Raw genomic sequence first — 13,774 nt, 5'->3', positions numbered from 1 at the left:
AAAGATGGGAATTTACAGCGCTTGTGGAGCACACAGAAGAAAGAAAATGCAGGACCATGGTCAGCATCCAACTTAACGTCCAGAGAAAAAAACACGGATCCAAAGAGAAAGGAGCCTGGCAGCAACCAAAGAGGCCACAAGAATTGCAAAGTACCTCTATTTCATCACAAGCTGCTTAAGAAGATGGCTAAACCTTGTGACAAGAAGATGGCATGAGCAGAATTTCCATCTTGCAATGGGGAAATAATTCAGTGCAACATACCTTAAATCAGGAAATTTTAGAACAGGACTGCTCTAGCAACATTATCGTGTACCCAAGCCTCAGTAGAGACCCTAAATGCAAATAATCTTCACCACCGGAGGAACATTGCTCAAGATCTAAATTGTGCAGTTAGGCAAAACTCTGTAGATGCCAATCTGGTCCCAATGACCCATGCTGCCTTTAAGCCCTCAAAGGAGTAACCCGCTATGATGATCTTCATGACACCATACTGGAGGTAATAACACCACGTGCAATAATATGTGCTCAGGCCCCGAAGGAAATGCTGGGCACAACACAAAAGGCCTACCAATGTAGCCCCCCTGAGCCAACGGGTGTAAGCAAACTGTTAATGGAACCAGCAACAACAAAAAAAGAGTGAACAAAAGAAGTGGGCGGTCAAGTCCTTTCACACACTAAATAATCTTTCCAATTAACAAAACACTGCAATTGCCCAACAATTACAGGCATAACAAGGACCTCCAGCTCCTCATTCCTTGCCACAAAAACAGAGGGGTGTAGAACCTTCCATTAGTCGAAAGGATCCTGCCCAGCCAATTTTACTGGGGAAATTTGAATACAAGATGGAAGAACCATGGGAGTTATCACATATTGAACAACGAAATGTCCATAACACCATCAAATCATCTTCACTAACAAAGTATGAGTAGGCAAGAAACAAACCTTTTCTCCTTTAAAATAAGGTGGAGCAGAATTTATGGAGGCATTAGTAAGCCTTTTTGTGTCCCTCTTTGAGCCACAACGATCCCTTGGCATTACACTGTGTGGGGTTACTACAAGCAATATAAAATTGTAATTGAAGTGGCATCAATTTGCTCAGCTAGATGGCCATCTAGAGAAAGCAGTAAATGAATGCATGTCATACAAAAAAAGAGACAGAAAACTCCTGAGTAGCAGAATACATAGCATTATTCAGATAGTGTGGCCCCCTGCACATTTGGATAAGCATAAATAACAAAACAACACAAATACTGTTCCAGTTCTGATTTGTCTCCTCTGTCTGACCTTTATTTTGAGGATGATAACCAAAGGAAACGGTCCTACCCCAGAGCTCTGCAAACTGCTTACCAAAAGTAAGACAAATCCTATGAACATTTACCTGAAAAGTCTAATTTGATTTGGTGTTGGCACTCATTAAGTGAATATGTGAGTTGTCTGTGCTGCTGTAAACCTTTAGTGGATGGCATCCATTATTCCTATCGTATATAGTCATAGTTGTTTCTGTATTCTCACAACACATCAGAAGAAAAATGACAAATTAAGTTATGATCATTCATGTAGCAGGAGAAATTCATTTTTTGGGAAATTAATTTCTCCTAATATGTAAATTGTTAAACCTGTCATTTTCCTTCTGATGTGTTGTGGGGCTCACAAATTCTGGCAATTTATTGGATACTTACAAATGCGGAAATTTGAACATCCAAAACTGCTAACAAGTATCTGTCAAATGTTACAAAAATGGGGCAACATTGGTAGTGTCTCTGCTGTAAATTGATTATTAAAGTGTAGTATTTGAGCGCAAGATTAGATGTTCACCTAACCACACTTTACAATTTTACAGGCCCATTACCAATAAAACTACAAAATCCAATTTAAAAAAAAACGTTCTACTTATAAAATGCATTGAAAAAAACAATCACATTTTTTAAAATACATTTATTATAATCTTTAGCAACACCAATCATAAGGGTAATTTACTATGGCTCAATGTTTACCAAGCAAGGTATATACGGTTAAAATAAACGTTCTCTAAAGACTCTAAAATGGTTTCAATATGTTTCTGTACTAATAATACAGGATTTACAAGAACTCTCAAGTTTGCAGACAAGTTAGACCAAAATTGATTGCTGGTTATATTTTGAACATTTCCCATATCTTGCACGATATATCATTTCTAATCCAGTACATTGCGTTAACAGATGTCTGGTGGTCTCTATCTCCTTCAAGCACAATCTATAAATTCTGTCTGTCTGAATAAGGGTTGTTTCTTTTAGGACCAATGACCATTAACGAGGCTTGTAGATAAAATCTTAGCTTCAAAATGAAGCATTGTAATGTATGGCCCGCTGTGTGCATAATATAATTGAATGGTGTCAGGAACGAGAATCCTTGAAGGCTTTGCACTGAGATTGCAAACCAATATTAAATTCTTATTGGATAAAAATTAAATTTTGGTTATACGATCCCAGTTGTAAGCTTTTCCAATAAGTTGTTTCCTTAGGTGTGGATAATTCACGTAGGGATCCATATTCCAGCCCCATGCCATGTGAACATGTATGCAAGAAGTTAAAAAGTAAAATAAATGCATTCAAAACAATGTTACGGTGGGAATTAGTCTTAATCATATCAGCAAACAAATTCAAGATCGATTTCCCATCATCTGTGAATATTCTAGGATAAAAAAGGCTGTGTTTGATTTTTACTAGAGAAGTCTACACCAACTCTCCACTTCCTCAATCGCTATGCTCACAGGCTCAGACTGGCCGTTAGGCCAATAGGGCAATGCCTGGACCAAAAATACAAAATGCTACTATGGACCAGTTTTCTGGACTAAATGGGCCACTTTTTTGGCCCATGTGGATCGGTTTGGTAAGTTACTTCACCATTCGGCTAGTAGTTTTGACCAGCGTGTTGGCAGAGGTAAACTATATAGGCCCTGGCTTGGCTGACTTCTTTCCTCTCATGTTGACCCTCCCAGGTCCAACTTGGGTCCTTCCTCTCCTCTATCTCTATCTCTAAATGTGGTGTTTCTCAGGGGTCTAACATTTCTCCATGGCTGTTCAACCAATACCTGGCACTTCTTGCCCACCGCATTGCCGCTCTCTGACCCAACTTTCAGTGCTATGCAGATGACACTCAGCTCATTTTCTGGCTCCCTTCTTCTCTCATCTCTGACTGTCTGTCCGCTATCCAGGCGGGGTGTGCTGCCAGTGATCTCTGCCTTAATGCAAGTAAGACAGAGATTCTCCTCATCGGCACACCTGCTCTCTCCTTTCCTGACACTCTCTGGCCAGCCTCTCTTGGCCCTCTTCCCTCTCCCACCTGTGAGGCTAAAAATCTCTGGGCCATCTTCACCTGCACTCTCTCCTTCTCTCCTCACATCTCTGATGTCTCTAAGAAGTCACACTACCAGCTACACCTTCTCAGAGGTATTCTCCCTCATAATTCATAATTATAAAGTCATAATTCAAAGGCTTAAAATTGAGAAGCAGGAAATGCTGGTGAGTCCAATTGTCTACTGAGAGAATAGGCTGCAAAGAGAGAATATCATAACAGTTAATCAGACCCAAGATGAATCATGAGCTTTGATTTCACCCAAGCTAAAAACCAGTACTATATTTGACATTAGTCCTACTCCCTTTAGGTTTTTCGCAAGTAAACTCTCTCTTATTAGGCCTCCTTCTTACGCAATTTGTACCTAGTGCACTGCAGTATTTCAAGTATAATACAATTTAGCACATCTTGTAAAGGAATGCCTCTGCCTAAAACATGGCAAATATCAAAAGTTCAAAAATTATAGAAAGCACCTTGTACACACCAGGTTTGATTTTCAAGAGAAGCACCAGACAGAGCCAATTCATCACTCCGAGAAAGCAGTCCCTGTAAATGAAATCCAGGCATTAGTTGGGTATGAAAGACTTTTGAGGGAATATAATGTTTTAGAAACCACTTCTAGGTGTCACTGAAGAATAATTGAGGGATGGCTAGCAAAGTACCGAACCACAGACACCAAATATAGACTCCACAAAGAGCTCTGCACCCAGTCTATACTAGCACCACTCAAGATAAACCCTAACATCTAAACAGAGTTCATGCACCCATATTCACAAAACAATCTGTTGCCCCCCCCCGTGGGATTCCAATGCTAAGTAATAAATACACAACACAACACAAAGGGAAAATAATGCAAGAAGAAGATGTATGCATACCATTTTGTCCAAGCCCTGTTAGCCACATTTTTAAATTGAATTAAAATGTAAGATTTCTGAAATCCTTTTGGAGCTGCTAAGGTGCACATGGGGTGGATTAGAGAGGAGCTGGAACATTTCAAATTGGGGGATCTTGAGAGGCTGTGTGTAAGGCTTGGAGTATGTGTTGACCTTTGTGACTCTGTCCCACCTACCTTGATTAGATGCTAATCAGTGGATGCATGCGCCTGTGATGTACAAGAATTGTGAGATACAGGAGCTGTCATATAGGTTGACTATTTGGCTCTGTTTAGGCTTTAGAGTTTACAATGAGCACTGTTAAACCAAGCCTCCTTTTCTATGATTGAAGCCCCATGAAGAAGACTTTGAGCTAGGTATGTCCACAACCATTAACACTAAAAATGGACATTATGAGATTATTGGCTGCTTAATGCTAGCATTTTCAAACTGGAAAACATTTAAATATTGCCATAAATGATGCTGCAACAAAAGGAATAACTCTCCACATACATTGAAAGTTTTTCAGTCATTCTCGCCCCACACCTAGATCTTTCCCCATTATCTAAACAATCTGATGTTTTAAAAATGACAGCATTTTTTCAGAGAAACAGTTGCAAAAGTGATACTTTGTATAACGCAAAGGGTGATCAAGAGAGTCTTCAAGGGCCATATGACAATATGGGCCTGAGTTTCAGAAGGTGGCCAGTTACTTCAGTATCCAGGAAATGGGGCTGATTATTCAGGAAAAATGAATATTTTCAAAATATTTTTAATAGTAATGCAAATTTACAAAAACAGTCTACATGTATTTCTCTGGCTGATTTATAGTAGTTGTCTCCGGTGAAATTGTTTCAAACTCAATCTACCCAGATTAAATATCAGAGTAGTCTGTTGGATGAGGTTTTACATTTCTGGAAGATCATATAAACATATATGGAAGAACTATAGAAGTCTTTTCTTCCAGCTGTTGAGGAAACTATTAACTTTACGAATGGTGTTGGTGCTGAGTTAGGTCCTGAGAGAAGTGTGGAGGTCAGATGCCTACAACAAAACAAGGCTGCCCCTAAAAATACTGTTGAATTAATATGATGCAATGGGTGTATGGTAAATGTCATGATCCACTACTTAGATAAGATGGTGGGATGAGTGGCAATGTGGATAAGTACTTGGTGTACCAACCAAGCATGACATCTCTTAAAAATGGATGAGGATATAAGTGATGAATGTGTGAGAGGTGCTGTCCACAGTGTGGATAATATACACATGTAAAGTGTTTCAGGACAGGGTATATTTTCCAAATGAGAGAATTGTCAAATTTACCCCAGAAACAAGAGAGATAAGGGTCAAAAGGAAACACGCCTATGTCTTGTCTTAGTGGGAAATTAAGTGAAGCACTGGAGCAGAAACAGGGAAATAAATGCTGGTAAATAAGAGAGAAACCATGGTCCTCGAAAGGGAAAGTTCACGTTGAAGGAAAAGCATGTGCAGAAAAGGAAGAATATAGGCAAATCAAGGGAGGATACATGTCAGAAAGGTGTTGCAGGATTCTATATCATTAGTAGTGCCACATAAAAATGTGTTAAAGTTAAAGTAACAGGAGCTCATATTTATGTGCAAACATGTTGAAGCTAGTGTGGAGAAATCTGTATTGGAAACAGTGCAGTGTTTGGAAGGTATGAGGCAACTATAGCACCTGTTGATAGCCCAGCGGAAACAGAGCTTCTCAACATGAAAGTGTAAAAAAGGAATGATACTTCATAAGGTCCCCCGGCCAAAAAAAGATGGTGACCTAATTGGAGTGCTCTGGAAAGATATTGGGATAAAACAAAGATCAGTTTTGTACAATATATACAGATTTTGTTAGGATATTCAACCATAAAAATGACACACCAATGAATCGCCACTTTATCGTACACTCGCTACATACAGTTGTGCAATAGCACCTGGAGCGTTCCAAGTGGTGAATGGGATTATCACAATAAATTATCTCAGGCCCAAATAACCAGACAGACTCTCAGAATATGGTAAAATACAACTTTATTACCAATTCAATAAAGTAGGGAATCCTGGTGAACAAGCAGATTGTAGCTCACATACTCTGAATGCATTTTGGTTACACAAAAGGTTTTATACCTCCACATATATCAGCTATGATGTCATCCTAAGTGTCTGTATAGGGGTCCCGACACCCCAGCCCCTCAACTGAGTACTGATAACATAATAGGCAGATCAATGGTTCCATTATTACAAAAATCAGGATTGTAGTGCCTTTTATTTAAGGTAAAAAGCGCACATGGTGCTGCGATATAAGGGTCAAAATGAGCCAGGAAGTTAAGGGTGCTTTAAGTACCACATATATATCATGAATATATAAAAATATATTATGAAAAAGAGATACAAAGTGAGAAATGCTTAAATAAATAATGAATGGCTCCCTAAAGGGTAGCACAATGGCAGACAGATATTTCAAAATGGATGCCCAAACACAAAATGGTGGCTTGTGTTAGGGACAGAGGAGGAAACCCTGACTCATGCTGATAAGAAATGTTCTTTGGCAGCATCTTGCTGTGAGATAAGTAAGTCTGGAAGGTTTATCTTGAAATGTGGCAGGAAAAGCAGATTGATGATGGAGTCAGATAAGGGCAAGGAAAATTACCAATTTGAACAGAACAGCTGCATTACTTGGCATCATGATTGAGTTTATATTTATTTCTTCACGGTATAAGGGATAACTAGACTTGGCAAGGCCTCGAGAAGCAGATAAGGGATGACAGTTATGTGATTAAATGTGTTCTTGGCAAAAGATGAAGAATGCTGTAATTGTGTTCAGCAGGGTTTAAAATAGCCTATCAGTCTATGAGTCAGAAAGCAGGTGTTAATGCCAAGTATGCTAATGTGGGCTTGGGGTTCTCCAGATAAGTCACCCTATCACAAAGAAGTGAGTTTATTTCCTTTGACTAAGAGAACCTATCATAAGCATGCTTTGACTAAGTAGTCATTTGCATGAGGGTGTTGCATCATCAAAATAAACCTGTAAAAGCAGGTTGAAGGCAAAATGTGCTTTGTGCTTTTCCAGAAGAGTCTTGAACTTACATCCAATAAAAACTGCAAAGGAAACCACCCGGGTGCCTGTTCTTTGCCTAAGAATGAATTCATAGATGCCAGAAAGCTTGATCAAGAGATCCCCCTGTACATGTCTTACAGTAAAAACCTACTGGGTGGAGGCATTGGTTAAGGGAAACGTATACATATAGTTTGTGTAAGTATTAGTATCATCATTGGATGCCTTTTCTCTGGTAGGCACGCCTTGAACCACCTGTAACTACATATAAATACTGATAATAAAGTAATACCAGCAGTGGATGTGCCTGTGCAACAATGTATGGTCCTCCATTTCATAGACCCTCATGATTGGTTGGCATTCGCTTACTAACCTTGAACATTAGAAGCATATAAGAAATGAAACCCCTGTACAAGGGAACGATGTCAGACAACTGCCTTTCTTAGCTAATTAGCCTACTATCTCTCATCAGTTAGGCCCTAAGCCAAGGCTTCTTCTTTGTAGTTGACCTTTCTGACTGTTCTCTTCCTCTGAACTGTAAAGGGAGTGAAGGTACATTGCTATCGTCGTCTGAAGCTTTATGAATAGGCCTTATTTTCTGGTCCTGAATCACGTGTGATTTTGTCAATGTTGCCCTTGTATTTAATGTTTTTTGAATCAATTATATTGGTTGCTATTACTTTCCTTAGCCTCTGGAGACTTGGTTGCTCCATTCTGCATGTGCTTTCTGTATCTTTAATTGAACAATACTTGGCACTCGCAGTTGTTGACTCCTTTACTTAATCTAAGAGAAATATGTCCTATTTACATAGCTTATCCTCGCTGACACCTTTCAAGCCATTTAGTTGCTCTTGCTGGGGCATCCTTGATTTTGAGCCAAGCAAATAACCTTTGTTCTTGCACAAATTTGTATTCCAGTGCCTGTCAGCATTGCTGATTTAGTTTTTCTTCTTGGGGCTTCTTGCTTACTATTATACGATTCTGACGTCCATTTTCTTAGCATGGCTGCTTTACATGTGTTCTATTTCCTACTTTAGCAAGCTTCTATATCGCTTATCTACCTTGCATTTCTGCATATATACATCTTTTGCATCTCTTGTCACTTATATTCTTAGTGTATATGGTGTTTCTTCATATGCGCATATATGTTTACTTCGTCTCTTCAATCAAATCTTCATTCTTTAGATGTTTATACATTGAGATCAGTGTGTCAATGTATCTTCTCTCCTTAGTTGCATCATATTATATCTGCCAGACTTCACGTACAGTTCTTCTATGACCAGTGGTTTCTGCAGGCTCATGTCTACCGCATCAGTTTGAGGTTACATTTGATATGGTAGTCTGAGCGCAAAAAGTCTCTCATATCCTCGATGCAGTATTGGGATGATATATGGTGTCACACACAGTGTCTTCTTATTGTTCTTCAAATATTATGTAGGTGAGAGGTCAGGCACTATAGATGACGGGTACATCTGCTGCTTTTCATTCCCCTCTCTCGTCGAGTTCTCGATCTCCTCCTCACTATTCTTCACCTTTTATTCACACTGTGGTTTCTTCAGAATCCATAGCTTTGTTGTACCCCCCCTCAGGTCACCTGCATTCTTTATGTGTTCATCCACATTCCAGGTCATATGGCAACACCCCCCAGTTAGCAGTACACCCAATGTCAAACATAGTTCCACTGATCTTTGGGGTATCAGAACTTGGTTCTTGGTGGTGCCAGAGTACTTCCTTTTAGGTGCTTGCAGGTGGTGCTTTCAGTCTGTGTATGCTTGTCAGTCACAGCATTTACATTGATCATTATCTTCATCCCAATCATTTTCGTTGCTGTTTTCTTGCACTGTCCTATGATTATTCTTATAAGACAGAATCCCTGTAACACTACCACGAGTATTGCTCCAAGCAGCTTGAAGACATTCGCCAGCCAGGTTGAAACAGAGACAAAAACCAGTCTTTATCTTCGGTCTCATCCACGTGTTCCACTATTTTCGTATGGAGAGTTGACAGCATAGTTACTGCTTCTGTCAGAGTTCCAATTTCCACATCAAGGACAGGTATTTATGCACAGCAAGAAGGCCAGATCTTGGCACACACGCCTCCTTCCACTGCTGTAATTAAGTCTAGGACATAACTATTCTGGAGGGTCATGAGTCTGATGGCCCTCAATTCTTCTCTAATCATTTGAAATCCTTTTATTGTCATTTAATTGTTTGTAGCAGCTCCCACCTGGTTATTTGTAACCACTAGGTGTTTACTACAGTCTGAATTCCTGGCATGAATATGGCTGTAATTATCACTGATGTTCTACTGAATAATTTATGCTAATTTGGAATGTCGTGATAAGCATCTATTGATTTTTCTGAAAAATTGTTCTCTTTTTATTGGCGGATGAGGTTGAGCGACCTCTTCTTTCTTTGGTGTCCATCCATTTTTGGAAATCTGTCAATATGGAGATCACTTTGGGGAATCTCCAATGCAGGAACATGTATGCTTACTATACAACATATTCCTCCCCAATTCTTATGTAGCTGATTATAAGCATTGGATCCACACACAGGCCCAGTAGTGGTCCATTAGCACAGCATTTCCTCCATTCATTCCCAGTGCATCAATTATTTGCTTGCATTCTTTGTTTTCTCCAACTTTGGTCACACCCCTGTTTCTGAAGTACAGTGTTGCAACATGGATACATGTCCAGCTTCATTTTTAAACCATGCTAATAATTTCAAATACTTGGCCCATTCTTTCAAGCCTTCATCATTCACTATTTGCACTATCTGTACTGGTGCTGTCATCAATAAATGTGGACTAAATGCTAACATTCCTTCTTCCCATCCTGTACTGGTGGCTACTCGCCCATATACCAATAGCTGAAGTCTCTCCCAGCATCCTGGCAATCCTGGCATTTCCCATGTGTCTCCACAATCCAGTCTCTTTTCTTCAACAGTCCTTATCTGTTCTCCAGTCATACCACTGAATGAATATAGGAGCATTCTGCTTTTCCAACCTGGTTCCTTTTCCATTTTCTGCCTTTGTATGTATTTATCTCCATATGGGAATTTCTTTTTCGACCTCCGTCATAGGGTTGCCTATCTTCCTTCAAAGTGTCCTCTTGTCATGCATGCTGCTAGATGGTTGAGGCACTTTGCATCATGTACAGGTATTTCTCTTGTGATAACTATTCTGGCTGTGCTCATGGCATAAGGGATAAGAGAACACACATAGAAGCTCTCATCTGATACCTTCTCCCCACCTCCTTTATGTGCTGATACCACATGTTATTCTTTAAATTGGCTGAATAATAAAGGTATGTATTTATATCCTCATGATCATCTTCCACATCTCTCTTAAGTTGGAAAATTTGCTTGGAAATATATCACTTGTGCTTTTGTTAGGGAAAGAAATAGTTGTCTCATTGCTAGACACGGTCTGCGGGTGCAGCAGGGATAAGGGTCTCTCCTTTGTAAAGCTTCACATAATTCAGGTATAGCCAAGTTCTTCTTTTACGATCCTCACTGCAGTGGGAGTGACCCCTCTACTAAGTACTGGCCTTCAAAGCGATACTTATTCCAAGTGCAGACAATACTCTTTACAAGCACTTGGTCACCAGGGTACAAACCCGGATCAACTGTTTGGCTGCCTCCTTCAATCTTCTTTGGCCCTTCCCTCTGATTGTCGATCTGTTGGGAAATAAAAGGAACACTAGTAGTCATATTTGTCAAACAATCATGCATCTTAACCCTTAATGTTTTCTTTATGCTATGGGCATCAGTTTCTATTTGATTGTGAGGAGCAAGGGGTACTCTCTTGCGATGTCCAGTCACCAACTCATGAGGAGTCAGGTGGTGATCTGAGCCAGGCGTGTTCCACAGTGCAAATAATGCAAGGGGAGGCAATGTAGCCACCCCTTCTTCAAAGTCATCTTAATTTTAACTATCCTTTCTTTAAAGGGGCTGTTTAGCCTCTCACAAATACTATTTTCCTGCTGCTGATAGGCCGATGAAAGCATGTGTTTTAAGCCTAATAAAAGAGTGATTTGTTTGAAAATCTCATTTACAAAACACAGCCCATTATCAGACCGCAGGACTTTGCATACACCCCGATCTAGGAAATAGCACACGTACGAGAAACTGGTTAGCACATGTGGCATCAAGGTGCATGCATGGACCTGCCTCAATCCATCTGGAAAAGGAAAGGGACATACTACCACTAACATGCATCTGTAGCCATTTCATGTTTGATACATGTCCACATAATCTATATTTATATGCTGAAAAGGACCATTGGGTCTAGGGATTGCTCCTCTCACTATTCGCAAGGTGTACCCTTGTCAGGAACGTACCACGCTCTCAGAATATACTGCCTGTGGCATTACGTCACAGATCCCCATTGCCACATTTTCCATGAACCAGCGAAACCTCTTTCCTGCAACGCTGGAGATTGCCCTGACAACATTGGAGGCACGCCTGTAGGAGAAGCTGCTGGGCCTTCGAGCATACTGTTGCCAAGGTAACCAGACGCAAGCGTGGTCAGGTGACCGCGACTGACACTTCACGCCTTGCCTCTTACTCTCCATAAAACTTGGCTGGACACAAACGTTACTGCTTCTGATTGAAGTTGCGACTCTACGGCTTTATTATTGTTTGTTCTTTTCCTTGCTGTTATCCTGTCACAGACTCCATCTCCGCACAGTCCTGACTCACCTGCTTCGTAGTAGCCGACCTAGTTTTGGATACCGACTTTGCCTGCCTCACGCTCTTGCTCACTTGCTGCCCGGACAACGCTGACTTTCTGCCACGTGCCTTAGACTTCGCCTGCCTGATGTTCTTTTTCTCTGCTGCACGCACACCGCCGACCTACCTTTGTTCAACGGACTGCTTTCAGATCTTCCTATTATTACCTCATGGAAATAGTGCACAGAACTAGAGACACTCTGCAGTATATCTACGTGCACCTCTCTGGTCATTTAGAGCACCCTTGTGCCGCCCGGGAAGCAGGTCCCTTTAACAAGTACTAACTACCCTTCCTTCTCCGTTTCTTGTTGTCTCCTACCTGGATAACTGGATTGTTTTGGCTTTTCTACCTTGTGGATCCTGTCTTCCTACATATCACATGGGTAAGAAATATTCCCATACAACTAACACCTGCAACTGGTCCACTCGTAGATCCTTACCGTCTATTGTCATTTCTATAGAGCCTCCCTGACCGGAAGAAGCAAGTATGCCGCCACCCATTTCCCAGAACTTCCTGCCTGCGTTCTATTCTTAGTATTGGCATATTAGGCAACAGGTTAGTTGCTTACAATCTAGTTAATTGTCTTGTTAGATCTGATATTCCTTTCTCCGACACCTATCCTTTGATTCCAGCTGGTGTCCATTGACGTGATCTGTTCTTCAAATCCGCTCTATCGATTAATACATTTCTCTCTTTGTACATCAGAGCAAGAGAAAGGTACATCAATAGGAAGATCTCCCATTAGTGAGGGGACCTAGACCTAATTGGTCTGGTTTCCATTCCGGTGATCAGATCACGTGAAGAACTGACTTCCTGAGTCATCAAAGCGCTGCACCCATGGTGAATCACAGCAGTCCTGCTGTGAATTTCTGGCAGACAATGCAGTTCACAATAAACTGTGCCACATGTTCTAACAAATTTGGTGGATACCAGTCTTCTGCAATCATGGCAGCAAGCCTCTCTCTAGATGTGTGTTCGGGTAGTCGCGCTTCTCCAGAACCACCATCAATAATGCTAGAGGCATAACTGGCTTTCTAGTGCTATCTTGTATCCATACAGCCTCTGTCGGGGATAAAGAACACCCCATCTCTTCAATAAATCCTGCTCTTCTTGTGCAGCTTGACCTTTTTGCTCAATTAACTGTACAATAGAAAACATATTACATTCTTCCTTCTACATAGTACATTGCTCTGACACTTGCTCAACACTTTCTACTTCAAAATCAGAAATATTTGTAAAATATGCTGCCGTTTTTGCTTCAACAACCACAGCTTCATTACTGTGAGAAATCATGTCTGCCCTCTTAGTATGAGCTGCACATTTTACCACAGCGATAGTCAATAGAAGCTTTAGTACGTTAATGAGCTTATCCAATAGAGAACCTTGTTGCACTAGTGCAACGTCTGCACGGAGGAAGCCCATCCTTTTCCAGCATGACAATCCTGCATTTATGCTTGACATCACATAGGCTGAGTCAGAGTACACTGTCCCTTCCTCATCCTCATACCTCTGGAGTGCAGCGATAAGCACCAGAAATGTGAAGGCAGTCTTGCACTTGTCACTTCTTCAAATTCACCATTCTTTTTGAGCTTCACTACTGCTGATCCCGTACGTCTCCCTCCTTTCGTTTGGGCAATTTTGAAGAACTGTCAATAAATAGAATCCCCCCCCGAGAGCATATTCTCTAACATGGAGAATATTGACATAAAACTCAGTATACGTTGTGCAGTCATGCATATAGTCCTCTTTCCCTCCTGGTTCTGCTATGAA

General features: G+C 40.7%; 1 protein-coding gene across 2 annotated transcripts in view; it reads right to left on the bottom strand.

The window, feature by feature from the left end:
* LOC138491338 (natural cytotoxicity triggering receptor 3-like) overlaps positions 1-13,774 on the bottom strand; it is a 358,708-nt gene that overhangs the window by 193,598 nt on the left and 151,336 nt on the right. For both annotated transcript variants that reach the window (XM_069617817.1, XM_069617818.1), the window contains exon 2: positions 3,819-3,880. In XM_069617817.1, the coding sequence (XP_069473918.1) occupies positions 3,819-3,880 (62 nt within the window). The remainder of the gene's footprint in view (positions 1-3,818; positions 3,881-13,774) is intronic.

This window comes from Ambystoma mexicanum, chromosome 10 (assembly GCF_040938575.1).
Source record: "Ambystoma mexicanum isolate Mex_15411 chromosome 10, UKY_AmexF1_1, whole genome shotgun sequence".
Classification (NCBI taxonomy): domain Eukaryota; kingdom Metazoa; phylum Chordata; class Amphibia; order Caudata; family Ambystomatidae; genus Ambystoma; species Ambystoma mexicanum.
This window is presented reverse-complemented; position numbering and strand designations above follow the sequence as displayed.